We start from the raw sequence: 18,093 nt of genomic DNA on the forward strand, positions 1-18,093 counted from the left end.
GTTTTCAGATTTTGATCGGTTTCATGTGTCTGAAGATGGAACTCTATCTATCCGGCAGGCCCAGAGAGCAAATCAAGTACACCTATAGGCAATGTTCCCTCTAAACTGTGCTCGTGGGAACTTCCTCCAGGACTGCTGCAGAGAATAAATGCAATTCTGCACAGAGATGCAAGAGATTGAAATTCCACGAGTTTGCCCCATTAGTTTGCACTATATATTTAAAAAAATTCTGTGAGCGAATCAACATCATATCAGGCCCTTTTCAATGCAACAAACCAAAACAAATTTAACTTTGCAAGACTGAGTCTGTGATTTTGGTATAGGCAGAGCAAGAGTGCAACGGAATTCTATTGGAGCGCGTGCAACTGGCGGTAGCCCACGAGCGAAGCTTTCAATCCCTGCGAGTAAATGGACTTTTCAGATCAGTTTAGATCAGAGCCAAATGTGCACATTTGTTGATATTCATTGCAGGTTAGCGAGTTATTAGCCCAGTTATATAAGTACAGGTCAACAATGCTTCCTATAAGAGCACAAAACGTGTAGGCTACATTTCAAATCAAATCAAACTTTGTCACATGCACCGAATACAAGAAGTGGAGACCTTACCGCTTTCTTACAAGCGCTTAACCAACAGTGCAGTTCAAGGAGAGTTCAGAAAAGATTTACCAAATAAACTAAAGTAAAAAATAATAAAAAAGTAACACAATAAATACAGCCTTTTCCTGTAGTCCACGATCAGCTCCTTTGTCTTGCTCACATTGAGGGAGAGGCTGTTGTCCTGGCACCACACTGACAGGTCTCTGACCTCCTCCCTATAGGCTGTCTCATCATTGTCGGTGATCAGGCCTACCACTGTTGTGTCGTCAGCAAACTTAATGGTGTTGGAGTTGTGTTTGGCCACGCAGTCGTGGGTGAACAGGGAGTACAGGAGGAGACTAAGTACACACTCCTCAGGGGCCCCAGTATTGAGGATCAGCGTGGCAGACGTGTTGTTGCCTACCCTTACCACCTGGGGGCGGCCCGTCAGAAATTCCAAGATCCAGTTGCAGAGGGAGGTGTTTAGTCCCAGAGTCCTTAGAAATGGCAGTATGGTGTTGAACGCTGAGTTGTAGTCAATGAACAGCATTCTCACATAGGTGTTCCTTTTGTCCAGGTGTGAAAGGGCAGTGTGGAGTGCGATTGAGATTGCGTCATCTGTGGATTTGTTGGGGCGGTATGGGAACTGGATTGGATCTAGGGTATGCGGGAGGATGCTGTTGATGTGAGCCATGACCAGCCTTTCATGGCTATCAATGTGAGTGCTACAGGGTGGTAATCACTTAGGCAGGTTACCTTCGCTTCCTTGGGAACAGGACTCGGTCAGGGAGAAGTTGAAAATGTCAGTGAAGACACTTGTCAGTTGGTCCGCGCATGCTTTGAGTACACGTCCTGGTAATCCGACTGGCCCCACGGCTTTGACCTGTTTAAAGGTCTTGCTCACATTGGCTACCGAGAGTGTTATCACACAGTCATCCAGAACAGCTGGTACTCTCGTGCATGCTTCAGTGTTGCTTGCCTCGAAGCAAGCATACAAGGTATTTCAAATCAAAATCAAATCAAATTTATTTGTCACATACACATGGTTAGCAGATGTTAATGCGAGTGTAGCGAAATGCTTGTGCTTCTAGTTCCGACAATGCAGTAATAACCAATGAGTAATCTAACCTAACACTTCCAAAACTACTACCTTATACACACAAGTGTAAAGGGATAAAGAATATGTACATAAAGATATATGAATGAGTGATGGTAGGCTAGCGTCACTGGGCAGCTCGCGTCTGGGTTTCCCTTTGCAGTCCATAATAGTTTTCGGAGCTGGTGTGGTAGGATTCAATTTTAATCCTGTAATGACGCTTTGCTTGTTTCATGGTTCATCTGAGGGCATAGTGTCCCTCTCCTTGAAAGCGGCAGCTCTAGCCTTTAGCTCAATGCAGATGTTGCCTGTAATCCCTGGCTTCTGTTTGGGATATGTACGTGCGGTCATTGTGGGGACGACGTCGTCGATGCAATTATTGATGAAGCCGGTGACTGAGGTGGTATACTCCTCAATGCCATTGGATGAATCCCGGAATATATTCCAGTCTGTGCTAGCAAAACAGTCCTGTAGCGTAGCATCTGCGTCATCTGACCACTTCCGTATTGAGCGAGTCACTGGTACTTCCTGCATTCGTTTTTCCTTTTAAGCAGGAATCAGGAGGATGGAACGATGGTCAGATTTGCCAAATGGAATGTGAGGGAGAGCTTTGTATGTATCTGTGTGTGGAGAAAAGGTGGTCTAGAGATGTTTTGCCTCTGGTTGCACATATGACATGCTGGTAGAAATTAGGTAAAAAGGATTTAAGTTTGCCTGCATTAAAGTCCCCAGGCCACTAGAAGCGCAGCTTCTAGATTAGCATTTTCTTGTTTGCTTATGGCCTTATAGAGTTGGTTGAGTGCAGTCTTAGTGCCAGCATTGGTCTGTGGTGGTTAATAGACGGCTACGAATAATATAGATGAGAACGCTCTTGGTAGATAGTGTGGTCTACAGATTCTCATAAGGTATTCTACCTCTGGCGAGCAATACCTCGAGACTTCTTTAATATTAGACATCGCGCACCAGCTGTTATTGACAAAATAGACACATACCCCCAACCCTCGTCTTATCAGACATAGCTTCTCTGTTCTGCCGGTGCACGGAAAAACCCTCCAGCTCTATATTATCCGTGTCGTCGTTCAGCCATGACTCTGTGAAACATAAGATATTACAGTTTTTAATGTCTTGTTTTCTCCGTCTTTTCTTCATAAGAGACGGTAGCAGCAACATTACATTAAAAAAAAGTTGGTTAGGAGGATGTAAAACGTCGCCCATCCTCTCCGGCGCCATTTTCAAGCTGTCTTTGAAAAACCAGTCCAGTAAATCTTAGCTTATGTCTTAATTAAAGGGGCAGTGTTGTATTTTGAGACAGGCTTGAATATGTAACTAAGCCAATAGGAAAGGGGTATCCTACATTGTCTAATTCTCTGTATGGCAATAATAATTTATTTTATTTTGTAAAGTGGTTTCTTGCATCATACAATACAATTTACAGTCACCTACTTGACCCATGATTTTACAGAAAATCATTAATTCATGTCAACCCCTTCATAATGTAGAAACTTTAAAAGTCGCAATGTAGGCCTGCATTGAACACCACATATACAGTAGGCTACTGTAGGCCCTAGAAATCAAAAGCTATTCCCATGTGAAAATGTTATGGGATTTGCTCCATTGGTTTTGTTGGTAGACCTACATTATGCACAAATAGCTTCCTGAGTGGCGCAGCGGTCTAAGGCACTGCATCTCAGTGCTTGAGGCGTCACTACCGCTGCACTGGTTCGAATCCAGGCTGTATCACAACCGTCCATGATTGGGAGTCCCATAGGGCGATGCACAATTGGCCCAGTGTCACCCGGGTTTGGCCTGTGTAGGCCGTCATTGTAAATAAGAATGTGTTCTTAACTGATTTGCCTAGTTAAATAAAAATATAATAATTGGCTACTGCCTAAAACTGTAAATGCACACCAGAAGTTGCACAAAATTCTCACAATGTTCAAGTTCCCACTCACAAGACCTACAATTTGCTCAGTGCCCCCAAAAATTTAAGGGAACATTGCCTATAGACCTACCGCTGACCAATAGTTCAGATCACAGTGTCTGCACAGTTTCCTTGCGCCACAGTCTGTAAAAAGAAGCCTCAAGCGCACAGCAGTTTATAATGTGAGATTTCCTTTTTCCAATTTTGTATTTATTTTTTAAACATGACTAGAGAGAGACTCAATGAATACAGCATAGAGCTGCTGTTTATATGAGTAAGTTCATGTTTAAGTTGTTATTCAGAACTGTCAACCATTTTATAAGCCATAAAATGTGTGTTACCAGCACTGCAGCTGTAATGAATGAGTAGCCTTTAGCAAACTATTTCGATAAACTTACGTTATTATTTGCGTCTTGTGTCTTTTTTTTTTAATATCGAGGAAGATATCACTTTTTCTGGTCATGGAGTAACACCATGAATTGATGTATGAGGCAGAAATAAGGCAGTGCAGTGCGACTTAAGTTTCACCATCAGCTGGAAGACTGTGTACCCTTTTCACAGTGCAGGGATGGTTAGTTGGGTGAGCAGGATCCTCACTGCTGCTCCCTGCCCCCAGACTGACCATCAGATGCAGGCCATCAGTCCAGTAAAAAACAAATAAATTATTACACTCCCTCAGCTGTGCCTCACAAGTAATACAACAAATTATATATTACCAGTGTGATCAAATAGGCTACCTACAATTTTGAAATATAATTTCTAAATGGTCTGAGAACAACATTGGCAGGGCAATTCAAGCTGAGCCAATATGCAGTGCTAATGTATGGGGCCTATAACCTACTGGACAAACCTCAGTTTTAGAGAACTGTTTCGAACTGGTTAATGATGAATATGCTTACGTTTTCTTAACAGTAGATCTCGGCTTGCATTTTGACTCAAAATGAACTTGACTCAGAAAAGGTTGGTGACCACTGGCCTAGAGGCTAGGGATGGTATCTGGAGTCTCCTGCTTCCATCCTGGTAATTGATTTCCCTCCTCTTTGTGTTTAGTTACTTTAAGAAGTTCCAGTACTGCGGCTACGCCCCTCACGTGCGCAGCTGCAAGCCCAACACGGACGGCATCTCGTCCTTCGAGGACCTCCTGGCCAACATCGTCCTGAGGGTTTTCGTCTGGGTGGTGTCGGCCACCACGTGCTTCGGCAACATCTTCGTCATCTGCATGCGCTCCTACATCCGATCGGAGAACAAGCTCCATGCCATGTGTATCATCTCCCTATGTTGTAAGAGACATCTTTCATATCAATTCAACTCAGGTCCCGATTCAATTGATTTAGGGCTGGCCCCAAATATTCGACAGGTCGAATATTCGGCTGTTGGTCGACCGAATGTTTTTTTTGTTGTCAAGCAGTAGCAAATAAATAAATAAACAAATATAGTAGCAGTCAAAAGATTGGACACACTTACTCGTTCCAGGGTTTTTCTTTATTTTTTATTATTTTCTACATTGTAGAATAATAGTTAAGACATCAAAACTAAGAAATAACACATATGGAATCATGTAGTAACAAAAAAAGTGTTAAAAAAATCCAAATATATTTTATCTTTGAGATTCTTCAAAGTAGCCACCCATTGCCTTAACGACAGCTTTGCACACTTTTGACATTCTCTCAACCAGCTTCATGAGGTAGTCACCTGGAATGCATTTTAACAGGTGTGCCTTGTTAAAAGTTAATTTGCTGCAAAAGAAACCACTACTAAAGGACACAAATGAAAAAGAAGAGACTTTCTTGGACAAAGAAACACGAGGAATGGACGTTGGACCGGTGAAAATCTGTTCATTGGTCTGATGAGTCCAAATTTGAGATTTTTGGGTTCCAACCTCCTTGTCTTTGTGAGACGCAGAGTAGGTGAACGGATGATCTCTGCATGTGTGGTTCCCACCGTGAAGCATGGAGGAGGAGGAGGTATGATGGTGCTCTGCTGGTGACACTGTCAGTGATTTATTTAGAATTCAAGGGACACTTAACCAGCATGGCTACCACAGCATTCTGCAGCGATACGCCATCCCATCTGGTTTAAGTTTAGTGGGAATATAATTTGTTTTTCAACAGGACAATGACCCAAAACCCACCTCCAGGCTGTGTAAGGGCTATTTGACCAAGGAGAGTGATAGAGTGCTGCATCAGATGACCTGCCATCCACAATCACTTGACCTTAACCCAATTGAGATGGTTTGGGATGAGTTGGACTGCAGAGTGAAGAAAAAGCAGCCAATAAGTGCTCAGCATGTGTGGGAACTCCTTCAAGACTGTTGGAAAAGCATTTCTCATGAAGCTGGTTGAGAGAATGCCAAGAGTGTGCAAAGCTGTCATCAAAAGCAAAGGGTGGCTACTTTGACTCTCAAATATAAAATATATTTTGATTTGTTAAAAAAAAAAATTGGCTACTATATGATTCCATATGTATTATTTCATAGTTTTGATGTCATCACTATTATTCTACAATGTAGAAAACAGTAAAAATAAAGAAAAACTGTAATGAGTAGTTGTGCTCAAAATTTTCACTGGTACTACAGTATATATATAATTTATTGTTTTGATACACAAGATACCTTGCGTATTCACACCCATCTTAGTGAACTAATTCATTGCAGAGGCCGCAGGGATGGCACAGTCCAAGAAGAGGAGTGCAGCTGCACAATGCACGTCTCTCTCCAGAATGTGCTCTCTCCCACCAATTTGTGCACATTCAATTGTTTGCATTTGATTGTTAGTGTCTACCAAGTTCCCATTACATATATCACCAGCAGTACATTTACCGTTAATTCCTAATCTACAATGTTTGTTCGGTTACGGTAATGTCTGTTAATGCATTCAATATATTATTTTAATATATACCTGATTACGCATAGAAGTAGGCCTATAAATGTGCCCATTTGGGGATCTGATAGTATTTCGGATTGGCTTAATGGACTACCACTAATAAGCTGTGGAGCTTATCAAAGTAATGTTTTCTTCACCTTAAAAAGCAAGAAAACAACGTCCGTTTTTACATCCATTGAGAATGATAATAATTCCTCAATGTATTTGAAAAATCTTTCCAGCTCTCTCCCTATCGATAGCCACTCAGTATGAAAGGAAAAATGTAATGCTCTGATACAGTGGAAACGTCATTAAATAGACCTACCTAATTACTTACCTTGCGAAAATAGCTTACAGCTGTGTCTGTCCCGAGCTCACTGGTACAGGAAACTCTGAGGGGCCAGAATATTTTATACAATTCTGCAATGATCTATAGCCTGGACCCAAAGCTGATATAATGTTTCAAGTCTGTTGCACACAGTCCATGCGTAGCCAATGTGATTTATAGGATTTTTTCATATCAGGATATTTTCTACCTGCAGGCTACACTTTTTTGTTGTTGTTGGCTTTATGGGGCTATTTTTACATAGTTGGCAATGACAATAGAAGTGACTTTTTAGGTTTGTATAATTTTCATTTAGATTTGGATCTAATTTTAATTAACCACATGACAATGATTTAGAGATGGGAAGACGTTATTAGAAATGAAATAGTTTAATGAAAATGTGCATATGAAAACCGCAACTGGCACGCAGATCTGTAGAAATGGTAAGATAAATTGGCATTCCACATAAGAAAGTTAGCTGACTCCTCGTGTAGCCTATTACCGGCAACTTCAGGAGAGTAACTGCAGAATCTGTGAAAGCCAGTAGGAGTGGGTGGATGATGGTTGGGACAGGTTAAGATTTTTGTTCTTCTGGTTATCTCGATCTCTGGCTCCCTTTTGAGTAATGTGTGTCTTATTTCATTAAACAGTGAGGTTAAAGCATCAGACAAGCTTAATAAATATATAGATGATTTTCCTAAAACACATACAGTGCATTCGGAAAGTACTCAGACCCCTTAACTTTTACCACTTTTTTTACATTACAGCCTTATTCTAAAATGTATAACATTTCTTTTTTTCCTCATCAATCTACAAACAATACCCCATAATGACAAAGCAAAAAACAGGTTTTTGAAATTAAATTTATTTACAAAATTAAAAAAAAACTGAAATACCTTATTTACATAAGTATTCTGACTCTCTGCCATGAGCCTTGAAATTGATCTCAGGTGTATCCTGTTTCAATTGATCATTCTTGAGATGTTTCTACAACTTGGAGTTCACCTGTAGTAAATTAAATTTGATTGGACATCCGTTGGAAAGGCGCACACACTCCTGTCTATATAAGGTCCCACAATTGACAGTGCATGTCAGAGCAAAAACCAGGCGGAATTGTCCGTAGAGCTCCGAGATAGGATTGTGTCGAGGCACAGATCTGGGGAAGGGTACCAAAAATGTCTGCAGCATTGAAGGTCCCCAAGAACACAGTGGCCTCCAACATTCTTAAATGAAAGTGGTTTGGAACCACTAAGCTGAGCAATCAGGAGAGAAGAGCCTTGGTCAGGGAAGTGACCAAGCACCCAATTGTCTCTGACAAAGCTCCAGAGTTCCTCTGTGGAGATGGGAGAACATTCCAGAAGGACAACCATATCTGCAGCACTCCAGCAATCAGGCCTTTATGGTAGAGTGGCCAGACGGAAGCCACGTCTCAGTAAAAAAGCACATGACAGCCCACTTGGAGTTTGCCAAAAGGCCCCCGAAAGGACTCAGACGATGAGAAACAAGATTCTTTGGTCTGATGAATCCAGAGAAAAACCAAGTACGGAGCCAAGTACAGAGAGAGATCCTTGATGAAAGCCTGCTCCAGAGTGCTCAGGATCCAACACTGGGGTGAAGGTTCACCTTCCAACATGACAACAACCCTAAGCACACAGCCAAGACAATGCAAGAGTGGCTTCAGGACAAGTCTCCAAATGTCTTTGAGTGGCCCAGCCAGAGCCCAGACTTGAACCTGATCGAACATCTCTGGAAAGACCTGAAAAAAGCTGTGCAGAGACGCTCCCCATGCAACCTGACAGGTCACAAAGACATGAATCTGCAGAGAAGAATTGGGAGAAACTAACCAAATACAGGTGTACCAAGCTTGTAGCGTCATACACAAGAAGACTCAAGGCTGTAATCACTGCCAAAGGTGCTTCAACAAAGTACTGAGTAAAGGGTCTGAATGCTTATGTAAATGTTATATTTCCATTTTTTTTAATACATTTGCAAACATTTCTCAAAACTTTCATGGGTTTTGTCATTATGGGGTATTGTGTCGATTGATGATTAAAATAAATATTAAATAAATGTTATAAGCCTGTAACATAACAAAAGGGGAAAAAGTCAAGGGGTCTGAATACTTTCCAAATGCACTGTAGGTCGTGTCTTTATAGGGAAAAAATACAAGTTTAAAAACTGTCGACCAATTGATGGGTCGAAAGGACAACTTTTGGTATACCCCCCAAAAAAATTGTCGGGGACAGCCCTTATTGACTTCAAATAAAGAAAAACCACACTGAAGCTTCAACGCATTATTGTAAGAGAAGGTGAGAATGTGTCAATATCCAGTGGCAATGTCTGTGAGAGGGACAATGTTCTGGGTGTGTTGATTAAGACGTGGTGAACAACTCAAGAGTGAACATTCTTAGTGAACCCTCACTGCAGGTTTCTTTTCAGCAAACAAATGAATTGGGGTCTTTAGCTTTGATGTGCAGGCTTAGCTTTTGAACTGTCGACATTCACAGTGGCCACCACCAAACCATTGATACATAGTATATTTATTTCTTACTACCGTGGGAGTCGGAGAGAGAGCTACATTATCTGGCTACATAACATGTCTTTGTGCCTTTGCTACAAGCCAGGCCCACCTTTCTGCTCTATTAAACTAGCTATGTCAGATACGGTGATGCAGGGAATGAGAGAGACATGTTAATGGCTTACTTCCTTGGAAGTTAGCAGGATAGCGATATTTCTCGAATTTTCCCTGTATCTGTACCCTGCAATGTAAGACACACCTTTCTGTTCAATTTAACTAAGCTTTGATATAGAGTATGCAAGGCTTGAGGTAATATTAAAGCTGATCTGCCCACCCAAAAAAATAAAAAATCCTTGAGGTATACAGTATATCGAGAGCTTGGGACTATAAGGATCTATCTGCAAAAAGATGAATTGGCTTTAAAGTTCCGAACCCTCATTGGTTTGAATGATGTCAGCTATTTTTATCTTGTATTCTTTTGAACATAACAACATTAATTGGAGTATTAAGAGTATTATATAGGTAGAGAACATTGAACGGAACAAGGCTGTCAATAATTAAACTTTGGGAAAAATGCAGGTAGAACCCTATAGTCCCAAGCTCTTGATGTGTTTCGGACTTATCCTTGTGAAGATCAGAATGTGTTTGGCATACCCCCCACCATCCTTTACACTTTAATGTTGGCATGTTTCAGATAAAATGCTTTTTTGATTTGCACATTTGGTACCTTTCTACATCAAAGGAAGTACAATGACACGGTCTAGAGCTATGTTATAGAATGAGTCACTGAGTCATGTAAGAGACAGAGAGCCTCGTGCCATACAGAGGAAATGTGAGCGTAAATACTGTATGTTGTCTGTTTTGGCATCACCATGACTGCAGTCAAACACCAGCCAGATGAATTTGTGTTCTACCGAAATGTCATATGTATTCAATTTACGTGACATTTCTGTTTGATTTCCTTGTGCAAATATATCATCTCTAAGTTGATTGAAGGCTTACTGAAAAAGGGGACATCTCAGCAGAGTCAAACAGACTTCAAAGTTTGGCTAAAGCTTACTTGCAAATATGGAGGTTTAAGATAAAGTTAATATATTACGGAAAAAGTTTGTCATTGCTGCTCATAACATCAGTTATATTCAGTGCTTCATTTGTAACACGGGGAACAAAAAGTGAGAGTGAGAGGGGGGTGACAGGAACGCATGAGAAAAAAAGTGGCATTTTGCAGTAGAAGAGTAGAGGCACTTACAGAAGTTGCACTGAATATTTTTAGTATCCAGGAAAAATTGGGCCTTTTATAAACACCTTTCATGCAATTCCACATCATTTTACATAACGAGACTTTGGCAAAACCTTTTTTAATACCGCACAAATGATCGAAATGGCAGGTTACTTTGACACTGACAAACTGAGAATATGAGATCAATAAAAATGACCTGGTCTTGAATCCATCATTAGCCCAGGCCTAGGTGTGTGGAGACAAATATTGTAGGCTATAATATGAGGAAATTATGGTCCTAAAAACCCAATGATGTGCAGCTCACTCGCTGGTGATGGCTAATGCGCTCGTGCCAAAATCCTTTCGCGCTCTTGTTTTTAGTAAAACAATATATCGAAGTTGATCAAATACTGTATTTTGGTAGCCCTACAGCAGGAGCCATTTGCTATCCAACTTGTGATTTCCAATTTAGTTTTTTCACTGAGATATTTGCCACGCATTGTCGACTGTAAGCTATTCATTGTTATTTTGCTACAATCCACAGCTAAACTACTTTAAAAAAGAAGCTATTGATCCTCTGTGGCTAAATTATAAGCATTCTCATGGTGAAGTAGACAATTCTGAATGATTACATTTATTTCTGAACAGACAGCATAACTTTGGAAAACGTATTTAAATATATCAGTGGTGCTGCAGTTCTTTCAGAATCGTTTGCGCAATTCTATAAGGAAAATAAATGATATAGTGCAGCGCTGGAGAGATGAGATGTAGGTTCATGTCTATCAGAGCAGATAGATCATATGAAGTGAATCTCATTCTAGTTATGTAAGAGATACTGGTGCGCTTCTCACACAGCCATGGACATGTGTTGCAAACCAAGGTTACAATGTTGCTCAAACCCTAAACCATGGCCGGCCCAACCCGAATCAACTCTTAGAATATTAGGCCTGGGCTGAAAATGTACTTTTCACATCGTTTTTTTTGTGGGGCAGGTTAATTAATGAAGAGGCAACTCGAATGAACTTTGCTTCTGAAGCTAAGCAGGGTTGGTCCTGGTCAGTTCCTGGATGGGAGACCAGATGCTGCTGGAAGTGGTGTTGGAGGGCCAGTAGGAGGGACTCTTTCCTGTGGTCTAAAACAATATCCCAATGCCCCAGGGCACTGCCCTGTGTAGGGTGCCGTCTTTCGGATGGGACGTTAAACGGGTGTCCTGACTCTCTGAGGTCATTAAAGATCCCATGGCACTTATAGTAAGAGTAGGGGTGTTAACCCCAGTGTCCTGGCTAAATTCCCAATCTGGCCCTCAAACCATTACGGTCACCTAATAATCCCCAGTTTACAATTGGCTCATTCATCCCCCTCCTCTCCCCTGTAACTATTCCCCAGGTCGTTGCTGCAAATGAGAATGTGTTCTCAGTCAACTTACCTGGTAAAATAACGGATAAATAAAAAAAGATAGCTTTTGTTAGGATTTTTACATTGCAAACAGTGAAAATTATTTTTCATGGCACGAGAGGTACCGGATCTGGTCAAATAGGTTCCGGAACAAAACAGTCCAAAATGGAGAGGTGCCAGATCCTGTTCTGGCAGGATGCGGCTCAAATTAAGCACTGGTTATATTACAAGGTGTGTACATGACAATGTTATTAACCCTGAATGGATTGTTGACTCTGAAATCAATTTGTCCTTCAAATTTACACCTCAGAAGTGTCGAAGTTGAGCTGTACTTACATTCCACTTGTAGATGCTCTGAAGGCCTACTACTGAGACTAAAAGCTTGGCCCATTACAATACTGAAGTTTGCATTGCTCCAAATCTGCAGTTTCTCTTTTCTGCACTTTATGACTCTCAAATGAATGTAGAATTAATTGACTATGGAGTAAGTCCATGTAACCAAGGAGTTAGATTGAAAATAAATTAGCTTTAACCGATGTATGACGTTTCACTGTAAAAAGTTGACCAGATAGTATTAATGCACATACTGAGTTCAATTTGATAATAGTAATTACTCTAACAACTCACTTCCACCACCCAGGTGCCGACGGACTGATGGGCGTTTACCTCTTCATGATTGGTGCCTACGACCTCAAGTTCCGCGGTGAGTACAACCGCCATGCCCAGGCCTGGATGGACAGCGTCCAGTGTCAGGTGATCGGCTCCCTCGCCATGCTCTCCACCGAGGTCTCTGTCCTCCTTCTCACCTACCTCACCCTGGAGAAGTACATCTGTATCGTCTACCCCTTCCGGTATTTAACCCCCGGCTGCCGGCGCACTGTCTCAATCCTTCTGAGCATCTGGTTTATTGGCTTCATCATCGCCTTCCTCCCCCTGGTATTCAAAGGATTGTTCAGGAACTTCTATGGTACCAACGGCGTGTGTTTTCCGTTACACTCAGAGCAGCCTGAGACAACGGGGGCGCAGGTGTACTCCATCGTCATCTTCCTGGGTGGGTGTCTTATCTAATTCAAGGTCAAATTAGTCTATTTCCAATGTCATTCTGAAATGACTATTGTTCCAATGGCTCTCTGCTGCTTTTATTAGATGTAGCCTACTTTTTTTTTTATAGATGTAGCCTACATTTTATTAGACATTTTATGCCAGTAGCCGGAGGGTTGCTGCCTCGTTCAATTCCCAAGCCTGGCGACTGAACTGACACCAAGAAGGCTGCAGTATAAACTGATTGTACAAAACATTAGGAACACCTTCCTAATATTGAGTTGCACTGCCTTTTGCCCTCAGAACAGCCTCAATTTGTCGGAGCATGGACTACAAGGTGTCAGAAGCATTGGGTGGTGGAAGTGAGTTGTTAGAGTAATTACTATTACCAATGGTCCTCAATGCGTCCCACAGTTGTGTCAAGTTGGCTGGATGTCCTTTGGTTGGTAGACAATTCTTGAAAACACACAGGAAACTGTTGAGCGTGAAAAACCCAGCAGCTTTGTAGTTCTTCACACACTCAAACCCATGAGCCTGGCACCTTACTACCCTGAGGAAGCTGGTGGAAGGAGCTATAGAGGACTGGCTCATTCTAATGGCTGGAATGAAATCAATGGAACTGAGTCAAACGTGGTTTCCATACGTTTGATACCGTTCCATTAATTCCATTCCAGCCATTCCAATAAGCCTGTCCTCCTATAGCTCCTCCCATCAGCCTTCTCTGCTACTACTATACCCCGTTCAAAGGCACTTCAATCTTTTGTCTTGCCCATTCACCCTCTGAATAGCACACACACACAATCCATGTCTCAATTGTCTCAAGGCTTAAAAATCTTTCTTTAACCTGTCTCTTCCCATTCTTATACTCGGATTGAAGTGGATTTAACAGGTGACATAAATAAGGGATCATAGATTTCACCTGGATTCACCTGATCAGTCTGTCATGAAGGAGCAGGTGTTCCTAATGTTTTGTACACTCAGTGTATACTTCCATTGTGCCTTTGAGCAATTTGCCTCAGGGTTACTACACTGTAGGTGGCAGTGTTCCACTGTCAGCCTTTCAATGAGGGGTTGGTGGAGAAGACAATTTTCCATTATTGAAAATGTTTCAATTATCTATCTGTTACAAAGGAAGTACCACAAATGCATTGCTAAAACAAATGCATTGCTTTTGTCTCATTAAAGTTGCCACACTGTCTTTTATCCCATGTGTGTAAAACTGCAGTAATTATTTGAATTGTGTTGTAAAAGCAATTTCATGTTTGTATAATAATGGACCTAACATTATCTACAATTGAATACATTCCAAGGAGCTGATTCATTTATTTTCCTCAACAGGCCTGAACCTGGTTGCATTCCTTATAATCGTACTGTCCTACGGGAGTATGTTCTACAACATCCAGAGGACAGGGACACAGACGACAAAATATAGTAACCACATCAAAAAGGAGGTGACCATAGCCAAGAGGTTCTTTTCCATCGTCATCACCGACTCTCTTTGCTGGATACCCATATTTGTCCTCAAGATTCTATCACTGTTGCAGGTGGAAATTCCAGGTAGGTGTTTCAGTACTGTCATAATCTGACAATTTTTATAATTTCATACATTCTATTTGGAAACCCAGACAGGCTCAATTTGTAGCCTATAAAACGTATGTAAGCTACTATGCAGTGCCATCTTACATCAACATATAATCATTTCAATTCGTCTCTTTTACAGATGTTAAATTTGCATCATTCAGATTAGTTCCATAATCAAGCCTATTTTCTGGTTGTAAATTGAATAGCAAACTTCCAGGCGGATGGGTGTTTGCGTGTTTACAAATGGACTGGCATCACAGAACATCCTCCATCCATCATCTTCTCTTTCAGCCCACCAACCCACCTCACCCCTACTTTCTATGTATGTACTGTATACAGGAATGGAACTTTTGAGCACTAGCCCGCTGGGCTAGTAGAACATGATTTCAACTAGCCTGGGTAACATTAGGGTACACATTTGTTGCCGTGCAATGTTTGAGAAGACACCATTTCACTGGCCTGACGGGCTAGTTCTAGCTTAATTTCCATCCCTGCCTGTATGTTATGCATATTTTCTACAGGGAGAATGGGATTACAAAAAACTCATTTGCGTTGCTCATGTAGTAAATGGACAATAATGGAATTTTCTTCCCGAATAGGAACCATCAGCTCCTGGGTGGTGATCTTCATTCTGCCCATCAACAGCGCCCTCAACCCCATCCTGTACACCCTGACCACACGGCCATTCAAAGAGACCATCCTCCAGGTGTGGGCCAACTACAGGCAGAGGAGACCTCTGATGAGCAACCACACAGCCCACCAACCCTCATTCACATTGCAGGAGATGTGGCCTCTCCAAGAAAACAGCCAGACCCTGACTTCGCCTGGCGACTACCTGGCGAATCCCTCAAAAATATCCTGCACGTCTCAGCTACTGCCCGTGGAAAGAACAAACGGTGTATAATGCCCTTCGGTTTCAACCATTCATGTGGGTTCATGTGAATGGTACGTTTACAGCATGTTGACGGTTGTAGAGTCAATTAACATTTTGCACTGTGATTTGTACAGACAGAGGATCTCATTGTACACGTTGGACTATGTGCAATTCTACTCTGCTGATGCTTAGACTTTGGCTTTGTGAATGCCTTCGGTTTGATGTGATTATTAACATACTTATTCCTAAAAACATAAATCACACCCATCAGCATTCATTTCTGTATAGTAGATTGCTCCTGATGTACTGGAGCCTACAGATTGTGTACAGTATTGTATAGAATAAAGCAATCACTGTCATTCTCTGTTCTAGACTGGGATTTGTCATGTACAGTACCAGTCAAAAGTTTGAACACCTACTCGTTCAAGGGTTTTTCTTTATTCTTACAATTTTCTACATTGTAAAATAATAGTGAAGACATCAAAACTATGAAATAACACATATGGTATCATATAGTAACAAAAAAAGTGTTATATCAAAATATATTTTAGATTCTTCAAAGTAGGCACCCTTTGCCTTGATGACAGCTTTGTACCCTCTGGCTTCCACACATAGCCTACAAGCCCTTTTAAAATGTGTAATAAATCCATGTAATACAGCCTACACCTTCACAAAATGTATGTATTTTAGACAGGTCTAATGAAACATGATATGAAGAAAATCTAGTCTATTTCATAAGAAAATAATAGCATACTCTGGGTTGTCCTGATGTGGCTATGCCAAATGGCTGTGGGCTACATTAGTGGATTTAACAGACAATAGTATGAAGAATACAATAGAACAACGCTGAATAAAATATAAATATTTTCTCCAAACGATTTGAGGGAGTGTGCACATGCGGCTATTCTGTGTTGAGTGGTTAACAAAGAAATAAGTACTCCTATATGGTTAATTTAGAGTTATGAATGGAACATTAGTTGTTCTACAAACGTTCGGCTATATGTTTGGATTTTTAATACATTGTAAGGCCGCATGATGAACGTCACTTGAAAGGCATGAGCTCTGCTTTGTTTTTACGAAGGCTGTACACAAGCCAATGGTCTCTCATTCACAATTTGACAAGCACTTGATAATGCCTGGAATTTCACAGCAGCATCCCCTTTGTGACCGTATGCACCCTAAACAAATCTATGCCTTTTTCGGCCCGGAGTGCTGTGTTATGCTCTTCTCCCTGAGTGTACACGGCTTTCCGTCACGTGATCGGGTCTTTCTCACAAGTTAAGAAACACACATCGGGGACGCAACTGCACGCGTCCTTATCCAATTCCAAGGAGCATATTGAAGATATTGGATGTCCACATTTACTTTGTCAGCCAACAAGATGAGTAGGCCTAACGAACAGCAAAAGCACTAGCATATGTCAATCTACTATCCCCCATAGTACAAAGGTTGACATATTCCATTCTGTGCGATAAATAAATAGTCTGGGACAGTTGTGGGATGCGATAGATCACAAATTAATACAAACACTAGCATCAAAAAACCTTTTTTATGCAATGTGGCTGACGCAACAGATCAGAACGTTTAGCTTAAAATGTTGATAAACTATTAGGCTATTTCTTCACATTATAAGCGCAGCAATGCACACATGGCAGTAGGCTAAAAAGCGTGAATGTTGCACTAGCGAAAAACACCATTATCAAAAGTGACTGCAAATGCAAATATGCATTTAATGCTTTTATGTTCTTCCCTAAAATTGAAACTCACCCACTGCTTATATAAGCTAGTTAGGCTCTACACCCCTTGTAATCGGCTTAATGTACTTACTTTTAAGACGTTTTTTGGCCACTATAGTTGGGATACAAACCTTATCAAAACATATCAAATCAAATCAAATTTATTTATATAGCCCTTCGTACATCAGCTGATATCTCAAAGTGCTGTACAGAAACCCAGCCTAAAACCCCAAACAGCAAGCAATGCAGGTGTAGAAGCACGGTGGCTAGGAAAAACTCCCTAGAAAGGCCAATAACTAGGAAGAAACCTAGAGAGGAACCAGGCTATGTGGGGTGGCCAGTCCTCTTCTGGCTGTGCCGGGTGGAGATTATAACAGAACATGGCCAAGATGTTCAAATGTTCATAAATGACCAGCATGGTCGAATAATAATAAGGCAGAACAGTTGAAACTGGAGCAGCAGCACACTCAGGTGGAAGTTGAAACTGGAGCAGCAGCATGGCCAGGTGGACTGGGGACAGCAAGGAGTCATCATGTCAGGTAGTCCTGGGGCATGGTCCTAGGGCTCAGGTCAGTTGAAACTGGAACAGCAGCATGGCCAGGTGGACTGGGGATAGGCCTACATATAGGCCTATGGGCTAAGCTACATGTGGTGTGCGACTAAGTCGCCAAAAACGTCCGTTTCTTTTGCATTCACAAGTGATAACATATAATTCACAAGTGACAGGCTAATATTGTCACCCATCAGACTATACTTGATTTAATATACTAAATATATAAATATACTAAATAATATGTGAAACATTTGCTTTGATTTAGAATGGACCATCATCATGCACCTGTCTCAAAACGGGCAGCGGGAAAGAATACATGTCATCAATGCACTTAAATAGCGAATGGAGGACGTTTTATTTTTGGGGGGGGGTTTATTTTCATGCCAGTCAGGTAGGT

The 18,093-nt window shown here is 41.3% G+C and overlaps 1 protein-coding gene across 1 annotated transcript in view; it reads left to right on the plus strand.

The window, feature by feature from the left end:
- LOC109905283 (relaxin receptor 1) overlaps positions 1–15,766 on the plus strand; it is a 55,540-nt gene extending 39,774 nt beyond the window's left edge. Inside the window, exons 14-17 of the mRNA XM_020502564.2 lie at positions 4,644–4,873; positions 12,552–12,962; positions 14,291–14,509; positions 15,133–15,766. Coding sequence (XP_020358153.1) covers positions 4,644–4,873; positions 12,552–12,962; positions 14,291–14,509; positions 15,133–15,437 — 1,165 coding nt within the window. The 3' untranslated portion in view covers positions 15,438–15,766. The remainder of the gene's footprint in view (positions 1–4,643; positions 4,874–12,551; positions 12,963–14,290; positions 14,510–15,132) is intronic.
- The last annotated feature ends 2,327 nt before the right edge of the window (positions 15,767–18,093 follow it).

The sequence above is a fragment of the Oncorhynchus kisutch genome, linkage group LG15 (genome assembly GCF_002021735.2).
Source record: "Oncorhynchus kisutch isolate 150728-3 linkage group LG15, Okis_V2, whole genome shotgun sequence".
NCBI lineage: Eukaryota > Metazoa > Chordata > Actinopteri > Salmoniformes > Salmonidae > Oncorhynchus > Oncorhynchus kisutch.